The sequence below is a fragment of the Artemia franciscana genome, chromosome 12 (genome assembly GCF_032884065.1).
Source record: "Artemia franciscana chromosome 12, ASM3288406v1, whole genome shotgun sequence".
NCBI lineage: Eukaryota > Metazoa > Arthropoda > Branchiopoda > Anostraca > Artemiidae > Artemia > Artemia franciscana.
In genome coordinates, this window is record NC_088874.1 from 8,515,195 (window position 1) to 8,529,947 (window position 14,753).

The 14,753-nt window shown below is 34.6% G+C and overlaps 1 protein-coding gene across 3 annotated transcripts in view; it reads right to left on the minus strand.

The window, feature by feature from the left end:
* Window positions 1–14,753, minus strand: part of LOC136033636 (unconventional myosin-XIX-like) — a 100,615-nt gene that overhangs the window by 2,050 nt on the left and 83,812 nt on the right. For all 3 annotated transcript variants that reach the window (XM_065714445.1, XM_065714444.1, XM_065714446.1), the window contains 3 exons: window positions 12,128–12,306; window positions 3,400–3,749; window positions 34–560 (listed from right to left, as the gene is read on the minus strand). In XM_065714445.1, coding sequence (XP_065570517.1) covers window positions 34–560; window positions 3,400–3,749; window positions 12,128–12,306 — 1,056 coding nt within the window. The remainder of the gene's footprint in view (window positions 1–33; window positions 561–3,399; window positions 3,750–12,127; window positions 12,307–14,753) is intronic.

The window sequence follows — 14,753 nt, forward strand, 5'->3', positions numbered from 1 at the left end:
ATATCTTTCTTGTTCGTAATCTGAAAAACTTACCTCAGGAATACGGCGAACAGAAAGAATTCCTCTTTTCCAATGTAAGCCTTTTAAAAACTCTTTCGCTTCAGCCAAATACGTGATGTTATATACACTCGAAAATGTCGACGCTTCGATTCTTGAATCATCCAGCGATTGCAGCTCTGTCTTTCCAGTTTCATTTTTCTTGTTGGGGCTAAGGCTTTCCCTAAACGGTGATACAATAGCAACAGCCTTAAAAGAGTTCCTTTCTACTTTGTCGGTCAAACTCTCAGTTGCGCTTGTCCTCTTCCGCACTGAAACAAAATCTTCAAGGTCACTACCAATGGGACTCACGATGCCAGACGAATCTGTATAATCACCTGTGTAAGTGGTAGGAATGCTAGTTAGACATAAGCTATCTTCCAGAAGGCTATCTTGCATTTGACTCGACCTCTTCTCGGCTTCTTCTTTCCTTCTGATAATCATCTGCTTCGTATGTCGCTGAAGGAAGATGACTGCACCAATAATTTTCTTGTAAGTGCAACGACATTTGTAACTTCGGTATGCTACAAGAGTACAAGTTAAGGAACTAGTAAAGAATTGAGAGACGAAGAAAAACTATTTTCAATTATAGGTGTTAAAATGGGGGGAAGGGGCTAGATCTCATAGGCATTTGTCACCAAAAATCTGCATTCAATTGAATATCGTTTATTAAGTTTGCTATGGTAAAATTCTAGATTAGATTCCTCATTTTATACTATTTTCAAAGATCATGTTGGCATTTCTGACAATGTACCCCTTCTTGATAACCCCCTCCATTATGGCCTTAATAGTATATTTTGTTCATTGTTTTTCATCTCGTGATGCGTCGTATATACGGTAGCTTTACTCTTAACTCCATGAAATCCAGTTTAGTTATTAAAATATAATTGTGGATAAAATATTACTTTAAATTATTTTTAAACTGTGAATGATAATGGAAGGAAGCAAACTTTTGATGCGCTCTTTTAAGTTTCTTATTGTATATACCCTCCCCCATTCCTAAAAACAAATCCTGGATGTGCCCTTGCAGCAGTCATACGGGTGATAGCTTCCTCCTTATCAAACAAAGATGTTTTCTTCAGCAGACAAAAACATTTCATCCATATTTTACTGGCAAAAATGCGGAGAGGTGGACGGGGGCAATTCATTTTTAGTTGTGGAGCCTGATTTGTGTACGAAGGGATCGCACTACACAGATTTTTGCTCGAATAGAGCAAAATCGTCACATTAAAAAAAAAAAAAAAAAAAAAAAAAAAAAAAAAAAAAAAAAAAAAAAAAATCAATGTAAGTGGACAGTCCTTTAAAAAAAAATTCCAGTCTTTGAGGATATACTGTTAACCTTTATTTTGACAGTTTTCTTCTGGTTGTCAGGTCTCTAATTTTATTTACCAGTGGATTTAAGAAAAAAACTATTAAGGACGCTGAGAGGGAAATAAAATTGCTTGAAGTCGTTACTTATCTAGGTCTTTTTTTCATCAGAAAATGTTAAGACTGCCAATTTCAAGAAAAAACTACCATACCGTTTTCGAGAAATAATAGACGCATATTTACAGGTAATGCTCATTTAATAATATAAATGCACTATGTTATTGCTTGTCTAATAATTTAGACTTTTCCTTTATTTTGTATATTATATCACATTTAAATTTTAAGAAAATAAGTATCGAAATTGCATTTTCCGCTGTCACGAATTTGCGTATTTAATAAATTGGACTAGTTTTAAAAGTGTTTAAAAAGTGTTTAATTTCCTAAGAGACCAACTCCACAATTCAGTCCAACAGGAATGAACTTAAAGAATATTATATAACGATGTTTTAAAACAAATGAATTTATATCAAAATCCAAATTCCATAACACGAATGAAGATACGTGCAGTCAATACAAAATATATTGTTTTAATACGCAACAATTTAAAAGCTTTGTTTAAGTGGAGAGCTTTGTTGAATAGACAACCAAAGGGGTGTGGAGCAGCGTCCTTCATCGCCTAAAGACCAGAACATAGCCAAAGGAGCAAAATACTGAAATATTTGGAAACAAATATAACAGTTTTTGATAAAAACGAAAAAAAATTTTGTTCATACGTCTACCCCCTTAGAAAAAAATACTTACGCCCTAAAAAATTTCAACTCAAATCGAAAATATTCAAAATAAATTATTCTAGTTCTAGTACAAATCTTTAATGAGCAAAAGAGATCCCCCCCCCGTAAATAAAAGGGAAATTGTTTATTCACAGATTATTGATATACCTAAAAAGTATGCTTAACTTTTGATCAGAATTGCATCCTGAAACCGATAATAATGTTCATTTCCGTCACAAATTTAATCTACCCCCATCCCCCCTCATTGGCAAGAGGAGGCACCCCCCTTCGTATTTACTCTAAATTGTAAATATGCAGTAGATTTTCAATTCCTTCGATAAACCAATAAATCAATTTTAAGAAAAGAGTGACGCAGAGAAAATTCATATAATCGAGAATATATATTTGACCAATAGTAGATATAATCTTCGCCTAAATAGGCCAAAAATCTCAGGAGCCAAAAGCAAAGAAATAATCGTTTCATTGTAGTTTCCATGACTTAATTCTCATTGGCAAATCCAGGGGAAGGGGGCAGGTGGACCTCCCCCCAAGATTGTTTTTGGGCCCTCTTATCCTGTCTTATCCTGTTTCTTGTTGTTTTTTACTATTTTTTAGAATAAATTTGTCAATTAGGTCAATTATTAGCAGCTTTGTCACATTACCCCCAAGATTTTGTTCATTGGCACCCTTGTCTCTTTGGGCCTCCCCTAAGATTTTTTTCTAGATCCACCCTTGCATTACTTAACTTGCTTGCTATAAATAAATTAAAACTGGGCAGAAATCAAAGCAAAGAGAGACAGAGACAGGGGGGGGGGGTTGAATTTCTCGCATTCCAGGTTCACAACCTGTTAACTAAAAACAGCATTAATATTAAAAAAACAACAGAGAATTACCTGCTTGAATTTTTATAGCAGCCATCTCCTTTTTGGAGATGGCTCCCTTTGGCAACTCCCTTGGGAGATGGCTCCATCTCCCTTTGGCAACTAAAAACAGCATTAATATTAAAAAAACAACAGAGAATTACCTGCTTGAATTTTTATAGCAGCCATCTCCTTTTTGGAGATGGCTCCCTTTGGCAACTCCCTTGGGAGATGGCTCCATCTCCCTTTGGCAACTAAAAACAGCATTAATATTAAAAAACAACAGAGAATTACCTGCTTGAATTTTTATAGCAGCCATCTCCTTTTTGGAGATGGCTCCCTTTGGCAACTCCCTTGGGAGATGGCTCCATCTCCCTTTGGCAACTAAAAACAGCATTAATATTAAAAAAACAACAGAGAATTACCTGCTTGAATTTTTATAGCAGCCATCTCCTTTTTCAGTGTTATGTACTCCTTCCAGCACCTTTGAATTATCAACGCAGCTTTTATCCTTCTTTTCAGTTTGTAGGAGCACCAGGAGCACCATATTTTACGCACCGCATTTCTTCGGATTCCTATTCGCATTGTTTCAAGATACTCATAAACTTGATCTGACATGAAAATCCGTTTTTTCCCAATTTGAATTTGGCTTAGATTGATACTGGCGTTTGATTTGATGAGCAAATCAATTAATAGTTGTGAAAACTCACGGTGATCGGCACATGGCACATTTGTAAGGCACTTAAAACGACCAAAAAATTCATCAAACGTAATCCTGAAATAAAAAACCGTGCTGCTACAACTGTGACTGGGACACTTTTGACAAAATGAACACAGAATACTTTTTTTTAGGGGGGGGGGGTCATTTGAGGGTAAAGCCCATGAGCTTTCTAACTCGGCAAAAATGCATTCTTTTACGCTTTTATTAAATAGTCTATGCACCAAGGAATCCAACATATCGATACTCTATAGAATACGGAACAAATACTTGATCCGAAACTAAGAAATTTTCAAGGACAGAAGGTGCTCCAGACATATGCTGTGAATAAGATCTGGCAGGCGTAAAAAAAAAATGTTGTTCAAAATAATATGCGGGACGGTGGGTGGGTTCTGGTGATTGGGAGCGGATCTAGGTGTATTGACCCCCGTCGAGAATCCCCCCTAATGCAAAATTGAGCAGCCAAAGGGATTTTGGAATATTCTATCTATATTCCGAAATACAGGTAAAACTTGTTGTGTAGAACAGGGGTTGGCAAAGTAGGGCTTTAGAGCCGCATGTGACTCTTTGGCTCCTTAAGCATGGCTCTGGCAAAAATATCCACGGAAGGTGCAATGAAAAAAAAAATCTTCTATAAATCGAAAACATGCATAATTTTTTGTTTAAGTTAAACGATACATAGGTAATTAAAATTTTATATTGTTAAAAAACACGTAGCAAACATCGAGTTAATCTTGTTCCCTGGTGATTCTATACCTTATGTACCTACTTTGGGGGAGATGCTTAAAAGAATTTTGGATAAAGATAACATTGATACTTGCTTCCAATCAGTGAGACCATTAGGTAGTTTTCTTAATTCTGGGAAGGATTTAACCCGGGGAGATTTAGTTAGTGGGGTGTATAAAATTCCTTGTTCCTGTGGAAAGTTTTATATTGGTAGAACCCACCAACAATTTACTGAAAAATTTATTAAGCATCGCAATTCAATAGAAAAAACCCTACAACTAAGAAAGCCTCCCGAAACTTTTGTTTCGGCTCTAGCTGAACACACATTCTTTTATCCTGAACATTTTATACAATTTGAAGAGGCTACAGCTATTTCTAATGATAGAGGTTTTTCTCAGTGGGCGAGGGAGGCTATAGAAATTAAGAAACATATATTTGCTAATATTTCAATAAATAGAGACACAGGGAATTTAAATATTGACCCAATTTATGATATTGAACCAATGAACCAAAAAATGAACCAATAGTCGATGGGGGAATTAAAATTTTACACAATCACCAGGGAACAAGATTACCCACTAGACCAAAAAAGAGTTGCTTCAATGTTAGCTTACAAGAGGATTATTTCGCAACAGAATAATTAACTAAGTTTCAATTTTCATAATTTTTCCTCAGTTGCTCTTTGATTCTCATTGAAGTAACTCAAATAGCTGCTTTTCCCTACGTGGATAAGTAGCGACAATTGTATTTATTATTATTGGTGGTGGTTTTTATTTGGTTTTTAGATTAGTTTTCTTTTAATTTTCTATCTTATGCTGAAGACGCCTTGTTTGGATACAGGCGAAATATCCGCGTTGTTTTAGTCTTTCAATTCTACTGGCCGTCGTCTCGTTTGAAGTTTTTTTTTGTAGAGTTGAATCTCTCTTGGTTGTTTATTGTCATGTCTGGCCAGTTCGGCTTAAGAACTTTCATTCTTTCACTTTTGATCATATTAGGAATTGCGTTATTCTTATGACAAAATTTTGTTTTTCCGAGTACAGTTACATGTGAATCGTTCAGTGCACACACTGATTAACTCCATTTTTTTGAAAAGTCATTAAAATTATTATAAATATAAGAAGTTATGAATATACCAAATGCTTTAAGGTTTAAATTTAAGCAAATGCTGTAATTGAGTGTATGGATAAATATCATATTCCCCTCGATAAAATTGTGTCAACCACATTTCCGGATGAAATGTGCAAAGCTATAGAATTAGTGATTACCATTATCAACTCCATTTTAGATAAAGCCCGTAGTCATCGGTAATTTAAAGATTTTTTTTAATATGGAGAGTGAGTACGATATTCTGCTTCATAACAAGGTACATTGGTTATCAAGAGGGAACATTCTAAAATGTTTCGCCTGTCCTTTTCCGGAAATTAAAGCATTTCTCCTTGAGAAGGGCGTTTACTATCCAGAAGTTTTTAGATGTGCCGAAAAATTAAACAGCTATCAGTCATTATCAAAACTACATAACTACATGCTACAAGTACTCTTAAAAAGTATTGTCAAAACAAATCGTGAAGCATTGATTAAAAAAATGAGTCTTTTTGCGAAAAATAATATAGGCCTTTGACAGTAGATCGAAGCTAAAACCGTATCAATGCCAAAACTATGAAACCATCAGCGTTTGTTGTCTCTTGGAATTTTTTCAAGCTTTGCAATCCTTTTTTTCTGTCGGGAGCTGAGATCTTACTACCCTAATTTTACCAATTACACCAACTAAATCAATTGTTTAATTGTTCTTATTATTACACTGAAAAAAAAAATAAAGAAATGCCAAACGCTAGATGACTTTAATCGTTTTTTCTATCGGGAACTGAGATCTTACTACTCTAATTTTACCAATTACACCAACTAAATTAATTATTCTTATTATTACACTGGAAAAAAAGTTAAAAAAAATTCCATACGCTAGATGACGTTAATGGTTTTTTTATTGACACTAGCGCCAATTTATACTCTTATAAGTTACCAATACTCTCTGACTCTGCTTTAGTTCCTACAGATAGTTCATTTAACGATCGGATTACTACATGATTTTATTTTTGTTCATCTTAGGGTTTAACGTTACTCTTTACTTTTCTTTGAATTTTTTTTCGTTAAGCATTTTTATAAGTTCAATTTATGGTCGTTTTAAAAATAAAACACTTTTTAATAGGCTATAATAGTAAGTACGAGCTTTTCCAGCTTCTCTGCTTCAAAAATTGTATTTTCACTTTATTTAGAACTGGCAGACAATCAGTGAATCCAAAACTTTGATTACATGGTAGATGTTTTGTCTCATCCAAATCAGTTTAATCGTTAATTACAAGGGAAAGAAAACTTAACTTTGTCAAAGTTAGATTTAGTATAACATTCGAAAACAAATAATCCATTTTTGCTCAGTATTTTCAAAGGGAAATATTGTTTCCGAGCTTGCTGAAACATCACCAAGAAAATAGCTCTCTATTGATAAACAAGTGGCAATCGAATTGAAATGGAGTAGTTGTGGGCATCAAGTCACGGCTAATTGTAGAAATTGCCAAGACAGTTCGTCCAATTGAGTGAGAGGCAATTCTGGCATTAGCTCCCTTATTAGAATTGTATAAAAATGATGTTAGTTCATTTGCTAATAGATATGTCTATCTATTACCCGTCCACGCGTCATTCCTAGGCCAGTAGAACCAAGGTCTTATTGGACTAATATTTATTTGTTATCTTTTAGCAAGTCATACCTGCCTAGAGTCTCAGGCAGGTTGACGAAGAATTTAAAATTGACATAGGACCATTAGATTCTCTTGAATGAGAGGTAAACAAGACACGCCTACCTATGGTCTTAGGCAGGTTGAACCAATTTTAAAACAATAATTTCAACTGTGAGGGAAGCATTTACCAGCAGGTTTCAGGAATTTAAAAGCACGAGAGCAACTTTAATATTCGTCAAAAATAAAACTGAATTTTGACATCAATAGATATATCAAAAGAGTTGGATTATTATACTGATTCCAAATATATAAGGTTTATTAAGTTTAGTGTTACTCATCAAAAGCAACGGGCCTGAAAAAATTTTGCTTGATTTTTGAAAAACAGGAAAACAACACCTAAACGTTAAGGAACATTAATGAAAATCACACTATCAGATTCAGCGTATCTGTGAACCCTGTTGTAGATGTTTCAAGCTCCCATCTGCAAAAATGTGGAATTTTGTACTTTTTGCCAAAAGAAAGATCACGGATGCGTGTTTATTGTTTTTTTTTTCCTTTCCCAGGGCCGACCGCGTTGAACCAATAGTCCCAGAATATCAGGAAAGGGCTTATTCAAACAGAAATTAGAAGTTCCAGTGCCCCTTTTAAGTGACCAAAAAGATTGGAGAGAAACTAGCTCCCCTCCCACCATTTTTTTTTGTCAAAGTCGTCCGATCAAAATTTCGAAATAGCTATTTTGTTCAGCATAATTGAAAAGTCAAGTAACTATGCCTTTGGGGATAACATGAGCCCCACAGCCCCTGGGGAAAGGTCTGTAAGTCATGATATTTCGCATTTGTTTACGTATAGTATTTATTAATGGTAAGTATACATACACTTTTTGGGAGGAAGGAGAAAATTTTCTGAGGAGGATTTCGCACGGGGATAATTTTTCGTGAAGAGGGAAACTTCCAGGGCTAAATTTTACAGTGGGGTGATTTTACAGAACTCCTAAACGAAATTCTTTCTATATATCTTGCTTTCTCTTTGCCAGCTCTGTTTTGCATTTGGATATGTTCTGGGTGAGTTATCCGGGGGCTATTTTCAGTGTGTTTGGTTTTCCGGGGGGAGGGGAATTTCAACGGAGGGGGGGATTTTCGGATAGATAGGAATTAAAGTCTTTTTCAAATAAAACTATACCAAGGAGGATTTTTCAGGCCGAATCGTCAGCAAGAAATTTTATGGGGGAGTGGGATTTTCAGTGATGATTTCGGGAATTTTCCAGAGGGAAATTGACAGGAAATAGGGTATATTTAATGTGGGAGGAAACTTCAACGGAGCAGTATCCCGTAAGGGGAAAGAATTGTTCATAGATGGTGAGCCGGATTTACTGGCATTATCTGAAAAACGACCAGAAATTTTCAAAAAAAAATTTTTTTAACTAAAAGTACGGAGTAGCATTAAAACTCAAAATGAACAGAAACTATTTTGTATATGAATGGATTACCCCCTCCTCAATTCCTTGCTCTTTATGCTAAAGTTTTACTTTTTGTCCCAGTTTCTTTTTTTTCTTTTTTTAGAACGGCCTGAAACACAAGGGCCGTTTAATTAGAATAGGAAGCTTTTTCAAAAGTGCTAAAAGCTTTGGCGTAAAGAGCAAGGTATTGGGGAGGGGATATTCCCTCCAAGTACGAAATTATTTCTGTTCGTTTTGAGTTTTAATGTTGCTCTTGAGTTTTAATGTTTTTTTTATTTAATTAAGAACAAAATTTATTTTTATTTAGTTTAGTTATTTATATTTTTATTTCTTTTAAATAATTTTTTCATGTTTCACGATTTTTTCATGAGGGGCAGGGGAGATTGAGTTTTTATAGCAGGGTAAAATAAAGGTTAAAATAATAACTTGAAAATATCAAATTAGTGGTAAATGTAGAAGGTTACTGTACCATATAGTATTTATTTTTACCTCCCTACTTAAACTTAGTAGATTCTAATTCCTACAGAGGCTTATACTGCAAAAATGTTTAGGCGGATCGCAGACGTGACATTTTAACCACATCCCTTCAGTAAGGACTTAAAAGTCCCCTTACTTGCCTCTCCCCCCCCCTATATGCACACAGGAATTACAATTTTCAATATAGTGCGATTATTTATTTCAGGTGGCCTTCTTCTGGTACCGATAAACGATCGAGAACTCGCCAACCAGACGTTCATTAGAAAGTTTACCTGTCTGAAGTACCTATTTGTTAATTTAATTTCAACAGCATGAAGTCAGACTCCAAGTAAGAAACAAGAAAATTTGCCCATATGTTGAAATATAGGTAGAATTATATTCCTTCTTTTCTTCATTCTTTTCATCTGTCTTACTTTCCCTTCTGCAGCTTAGTTTTAAATAAAGAGGTATTTTCCGGGTAGGAAATTCTCTTCGGGAGGGATTGTCCGGGGGTAATTTTCAGAGGAATTATAAGAACACCCTTGGGGGCATTCAGAAAAATATTTAGATTGTTTATATAAAATATAGTACTACACTTGGAACATCCCTGGCACGAACCAAAATCCTAATTATGAAAAAACAGTTCTGGATCATCAAAATTAGTCTTTATTCATTCTTTTCCTCACTTTAATCATATTCTTTATTCAGTTGTTCACTTAAGTTTATTCAATTTAATCAGTTGAATGATATTACATCCATATATACATGGGTGTGATATAAGTTGTCCAAGCCGAATGGTTGGTGCGCTAAATTTAGGATCATTTGTCCGAAAGATGGGGGTTCGATTCATGGCGTGGCTATTTGATTTGGGAAGGTGTGGTCAATTGCAAGACTCTATAAGCTCAGCCAGAGTCAACCCAGCTATTGGAAGGTAAGCAGGAAGGGTGTGTGAAAGTACAGGATGGGTGGCATTCACCTCTCCATTGCAGTGCTGTGTCCTTTTCTTTACCTTTTTAGTATGTATACATGGTGCTAGGGGGCCTTTACTTCTTAGAAGCTAGAAGCATGTCTCTAGGAAAGCATAAGTTAAAATATAGGAAGAATCATCTTTGATATACTGGGATAGCCCCCTCTTTACACCAAGCTCGGGTGTTGTTTTTTGTCAATACTTCAAGAATGGTTGCCCAAATTATAATTCAAATTTTCATCATAACATTTCGAAGTTTATAAAGATCATAAAAACAAGAAAAAATGTCTATAAGAGGATTGGTATGAACACAGAGATGAGGAACTATACAGATTAACCATTGTCCTAATCATGGAAAAGCACTTCTGGTTCATTAAAAATGTTCTTTACTCATTCTTTTATTACTTTACTCAGATTCTTATTTTTTTTCTTATTCTTATCCCATTCTTATTCTTCAGTTTTTTATTCAGTTTTCACTTCAGTTTATTCTTACATTACTAGATTTTTACATTATTGTCGGTTTATGTAAACAAAGTGAACTTTCAGTCCATATATTCTGCATTTTATTGGGTGTGGGCTATTAAGACCTATTTTATTATGGGCGGGGGGGGGGGGGGAGGGGCTATGGCTTCTCTTATGAAGCGTCATTACCATACGTCAAATAAAATTTTACTGAATGTGCATTAAGTTGGGAGTCTTCTAATTTGTTCACTTAAATTTATTATGTTCTCTTCAGTTTATCCTAACATCATCAAATTCACGCATTGTACTAGATATATACTTTATCAGATTTTCACATTATCCAGTGTTGCACACAAGATTTCTTAAAGCATTCCAGATTGTATTTTCATCATTTTATTATGTTCTAGTTATTTTCATGCCAAATTCACTTCCGTCAAAAAAAAACTCAATTTTGAGAAAATAAAATAAGAAACTAAAATAAAAAGGAACAAAGAGAATAAAAAATGAAAAAGAACAAAAAATAAAAAAAATTCGGCTTTGGTAACTCCAAACTGGTATTTTGTTTTTGTTAGCTTGGTAATTTGCTTGTGGTAATTTGAGACTGGTAATATCGATATTCCGTACATAAATACAAAAGTTTACACCGTTTGTTAGAATCAAAGGTATATGTTAATAAAATTTCAGTAGAACAATTTTTCATGGGATGCTTTTTGTTATATAACGTGATAACAGCAAATTAAAACAAATCCTAAAAAGAAAAAAATTCATAACAAAAAAAATCGTCATAAATTGAAATCGCCTCTTTTTTTTTTCTTTCTTTCTTTTTTTTTTTTCTTTTTAACGGTAGAAAAGATAACAACAAAACCTTGTGCTTTTGTGAAGAATATATTGTGAATGTAAGCATTGATTCCTTTAAAGATGTAACTGTCTAACGATATTTCCGAAGGGTCACCCACTTTCCGCCACCTGAAGCACATCTCGGAGTGCTACGTGTGTCCCACAGTTCTGCATCACTTGGAACAGTCCCCAAAACGATTGGTATAGCCCCCCCCCCCCAACATATTTCCACCACAATTTGGCATACGCCACATGGTGTACTCGATTCCTGAATTTTGGCACGCCCTCGATATTTCCACTAAAAAAAGGAAAAAAATATAACTAGCTTACCTCCTTCCCCCAGGTTTTGAAAACACACTTTCTCTCACCCACCCAAATTACGTTGCAAAGTTTGTCTAACTAGTTTCGCTGTTGGTTTTCACGCTTCAAAGTGACAACACTGACGAAAATATGATGTTGTCCTAGAAACTGAATAATTTGAAAAAAAAATGCAAAAGCAAATCTTAGAAAGTCACGGTTGTTTGTATAAATAGACATAAGATGGTTCCAAAGCAAGGCCATATTCTGGGGTGGGTTAGGGGGCTTGACCCCCTCCCCTCCGAGATGTTTTTCCAACTTGTAAAAACGTAATAAAAATGCATAAAACACATTAAAAACATCCGAAGTTTTACATATGGATTTCTTCAGATTTAAAGAAGCAACTTTCAGGCAATTATGTTCTGCTATTTTGAAACCGCAGCACTTCAAAAGTTTAACACATGAACTGAATCAAATTTAATGAAGAAACATCCAGGGCACTTACCTAACAGGAAGGCCTAGTGAAGAGAGTCGCACAGTATCCGTGACCCCACACTCCTTCAGCTTTCTCATAAGATACACAGGGTCCACTGGTCCTGGATTCATGGACTCATGTGGTTTGACACATCTTATATAGTGGACTTCACAATTTTCAAGCATGGAAAGTAGATCGTCAACAGATTTCTAGAAAAGGGAGTACAAATTTCTGTATAATACGGAATATTTTTTATGGCTTCTGTGAATACGAGCAATTTAGCACGTTTCAAATAGGAAGGAATAAAGCTTTTTTGTGGATATGTTTGATTATCCCTCCTCCATATCATGCTGTGGTATTTAGAGGGGATGTCTTTATGTTAAGTTTTTTTGTTAATAGTCGATATTAAATAAATAAATAAAAAATAAGTATTGCATTAGAAAATTTTGATCCTTAAACAATAACGTTAATTCTCTTAACTTACAAGCTTAAGGCCCGAGACACACTTGGCGTTTTTTTACCGAATGTTTGTTTTACCGGGCCTATTTTTTTTAACAAGCGTTTCTTAGAGATATATAGGATACTGTTATGACGTACACAAAGGACGAAAAAAAAAACTCAGAAAAATAAACAACAATGGCAACAATGCAGCCGTTCATTATCACTACAATAAACAAACGGCAAAATAAACGATGGTTTATTTTAACTTTTTTTTCTTTTTTTTTTACCGCTGACGATTGCTGATGACAGAGTGTATTTGCAGAGGGTATATAATATAATAAATAAATAAATAAATAAATGGAAGTCATAAATGATTCCTTTTCCTGGGAAATGAGAGGGTATTTATAAGAAAAAAAGAAAAAAAGGAAGATAATTTGATTAGGAAGTGCCTAAAAATTCAAGGAAGTTTGAAGCGTGACAGGGTTGGGTCCAAATTAGCCCCTACCTTCCTATTTATCATAAAATATGGGTATTAATTCAATGTATGTCTCCTAAACTAAATACTATTTTAACTAAACTTGAATTCTTTTACATTAAGAAAATTTCAACCTATTGGTTTTCAAAGTATCTTCTAGCTTAACTGCCCTCCCCTCCAATGCATGTACATGTAAACAAAATTATACGAATATAGGACGACACACACAGTTTTTTTAATAACGTTAATGCAAGAAGTTGTTCTCTATTCAATATTATTAAAAAAAAGCTTTCCGAAAAAGATGTTTTCTAAAGAAAAATAAAGGCCATATTAAGCTTTAGATCAGAAGAAATAGAAACCTACAATAACTCACACTTAAAACGACCAGAAATTACTATTAAAGAATAAATAACCGTAGTTTCTTTCAGATTAGCATGAGACAAGACAAAGACAAGTGACATAAAAGTTTTAAAATATATAATTGGGGCTATATATTTGCACATAAGGTGGGGGTGGGTAAAGTATTTGGACGGTTTGAAGTCAGAAAACAATTCTTACTTCATAAAATACAGAATAATTGTACCTAACACATTTTGCAAGCAGACCCACTATAATTTTCATTTATTTATTAATGGTGATTTGTGGTAGTTTTACACTTGGAAGATAAGAAAAACAAACTAGTAAAATTTGACAAAGCTTTCGTCCATAAAAACTTAAACAATAAGAATTTTTTGGTCCCCAACTATCCTTTCAAAGGATAGCTAAACCTTCTTAAACTTTTTGGCGTCATATGTTTTAGCTTAGCTTTGATGATTTTTCGCCTACATTATTTCTTCTTCATATTTCAGTCTTTTCACCACAAATAAATTTGCGTTTTTTCCTTCTAGGTTTTCAAGATACTTTTGGTGTGTAAATTGCTCTTTTTCCCGTTCCTTAGCACTTTTCTACGAAATTGAAAAAAAAAAAACTCAAATAAAAGTCTCAATTTTGGAAACCTTATTTTCCGCGGTTGGGGTGGGGAGGGTATTTTCAGCGAGGGTATTCTCCACGGGGTTTACTTTCCGCGGTGTTATTTTCCAGGGGGTATTTTTCGCGGGGAAAGGTTTTTTCCGGAGATATTTTCCACGTTAGGGCATTTTCCGGAGGGTTAAACTCCTTGAACCTATCCTTAGTTAGCTATCTTATTTAGTAGCTCTGCTATAGCAGAAGGGGTTATTTTCCCTTACTCAAATGAACAAAACCTAGATTAGTTTATATGGTTTCAATCTGATTTGACCATCTCTCTCTGGCCGGACCCACCCTTTCTGGGATTTCTTGTTAAATGTATAACTTAAAATAATTTTGTCCCCTATCTTGCTGTCTTGGCCCTTGTTCTATCTTCTTGCCTCTCAGTTTATTTCTATTTTAAGATTGCTATAAGCTTTCTAGTATTCTCCTCAGAAATAAAAATGAAGGGCCTGGATTCCCTAGGAACACTATCAATAGTATTTAACCTCATTTTTCCAACATTTTTATTATAAAGCTTCACGTCAACCAAACAACTAGCCTTCAAAGCTGAAAATATAAGATTCTTAGGCTTTGCTACCTGATTGTTCGTTATATTTGATGAAATTATGTACAGTATAATTCCCAATCATCTGTTATTTAAGAGTATCGGTAGGTGCAGAGTGGGGAGATGGGATGGTACCTGAAACCACCTCAAGGAAGCCAGATTTTCTGGCATGATATGAAAAACAATCA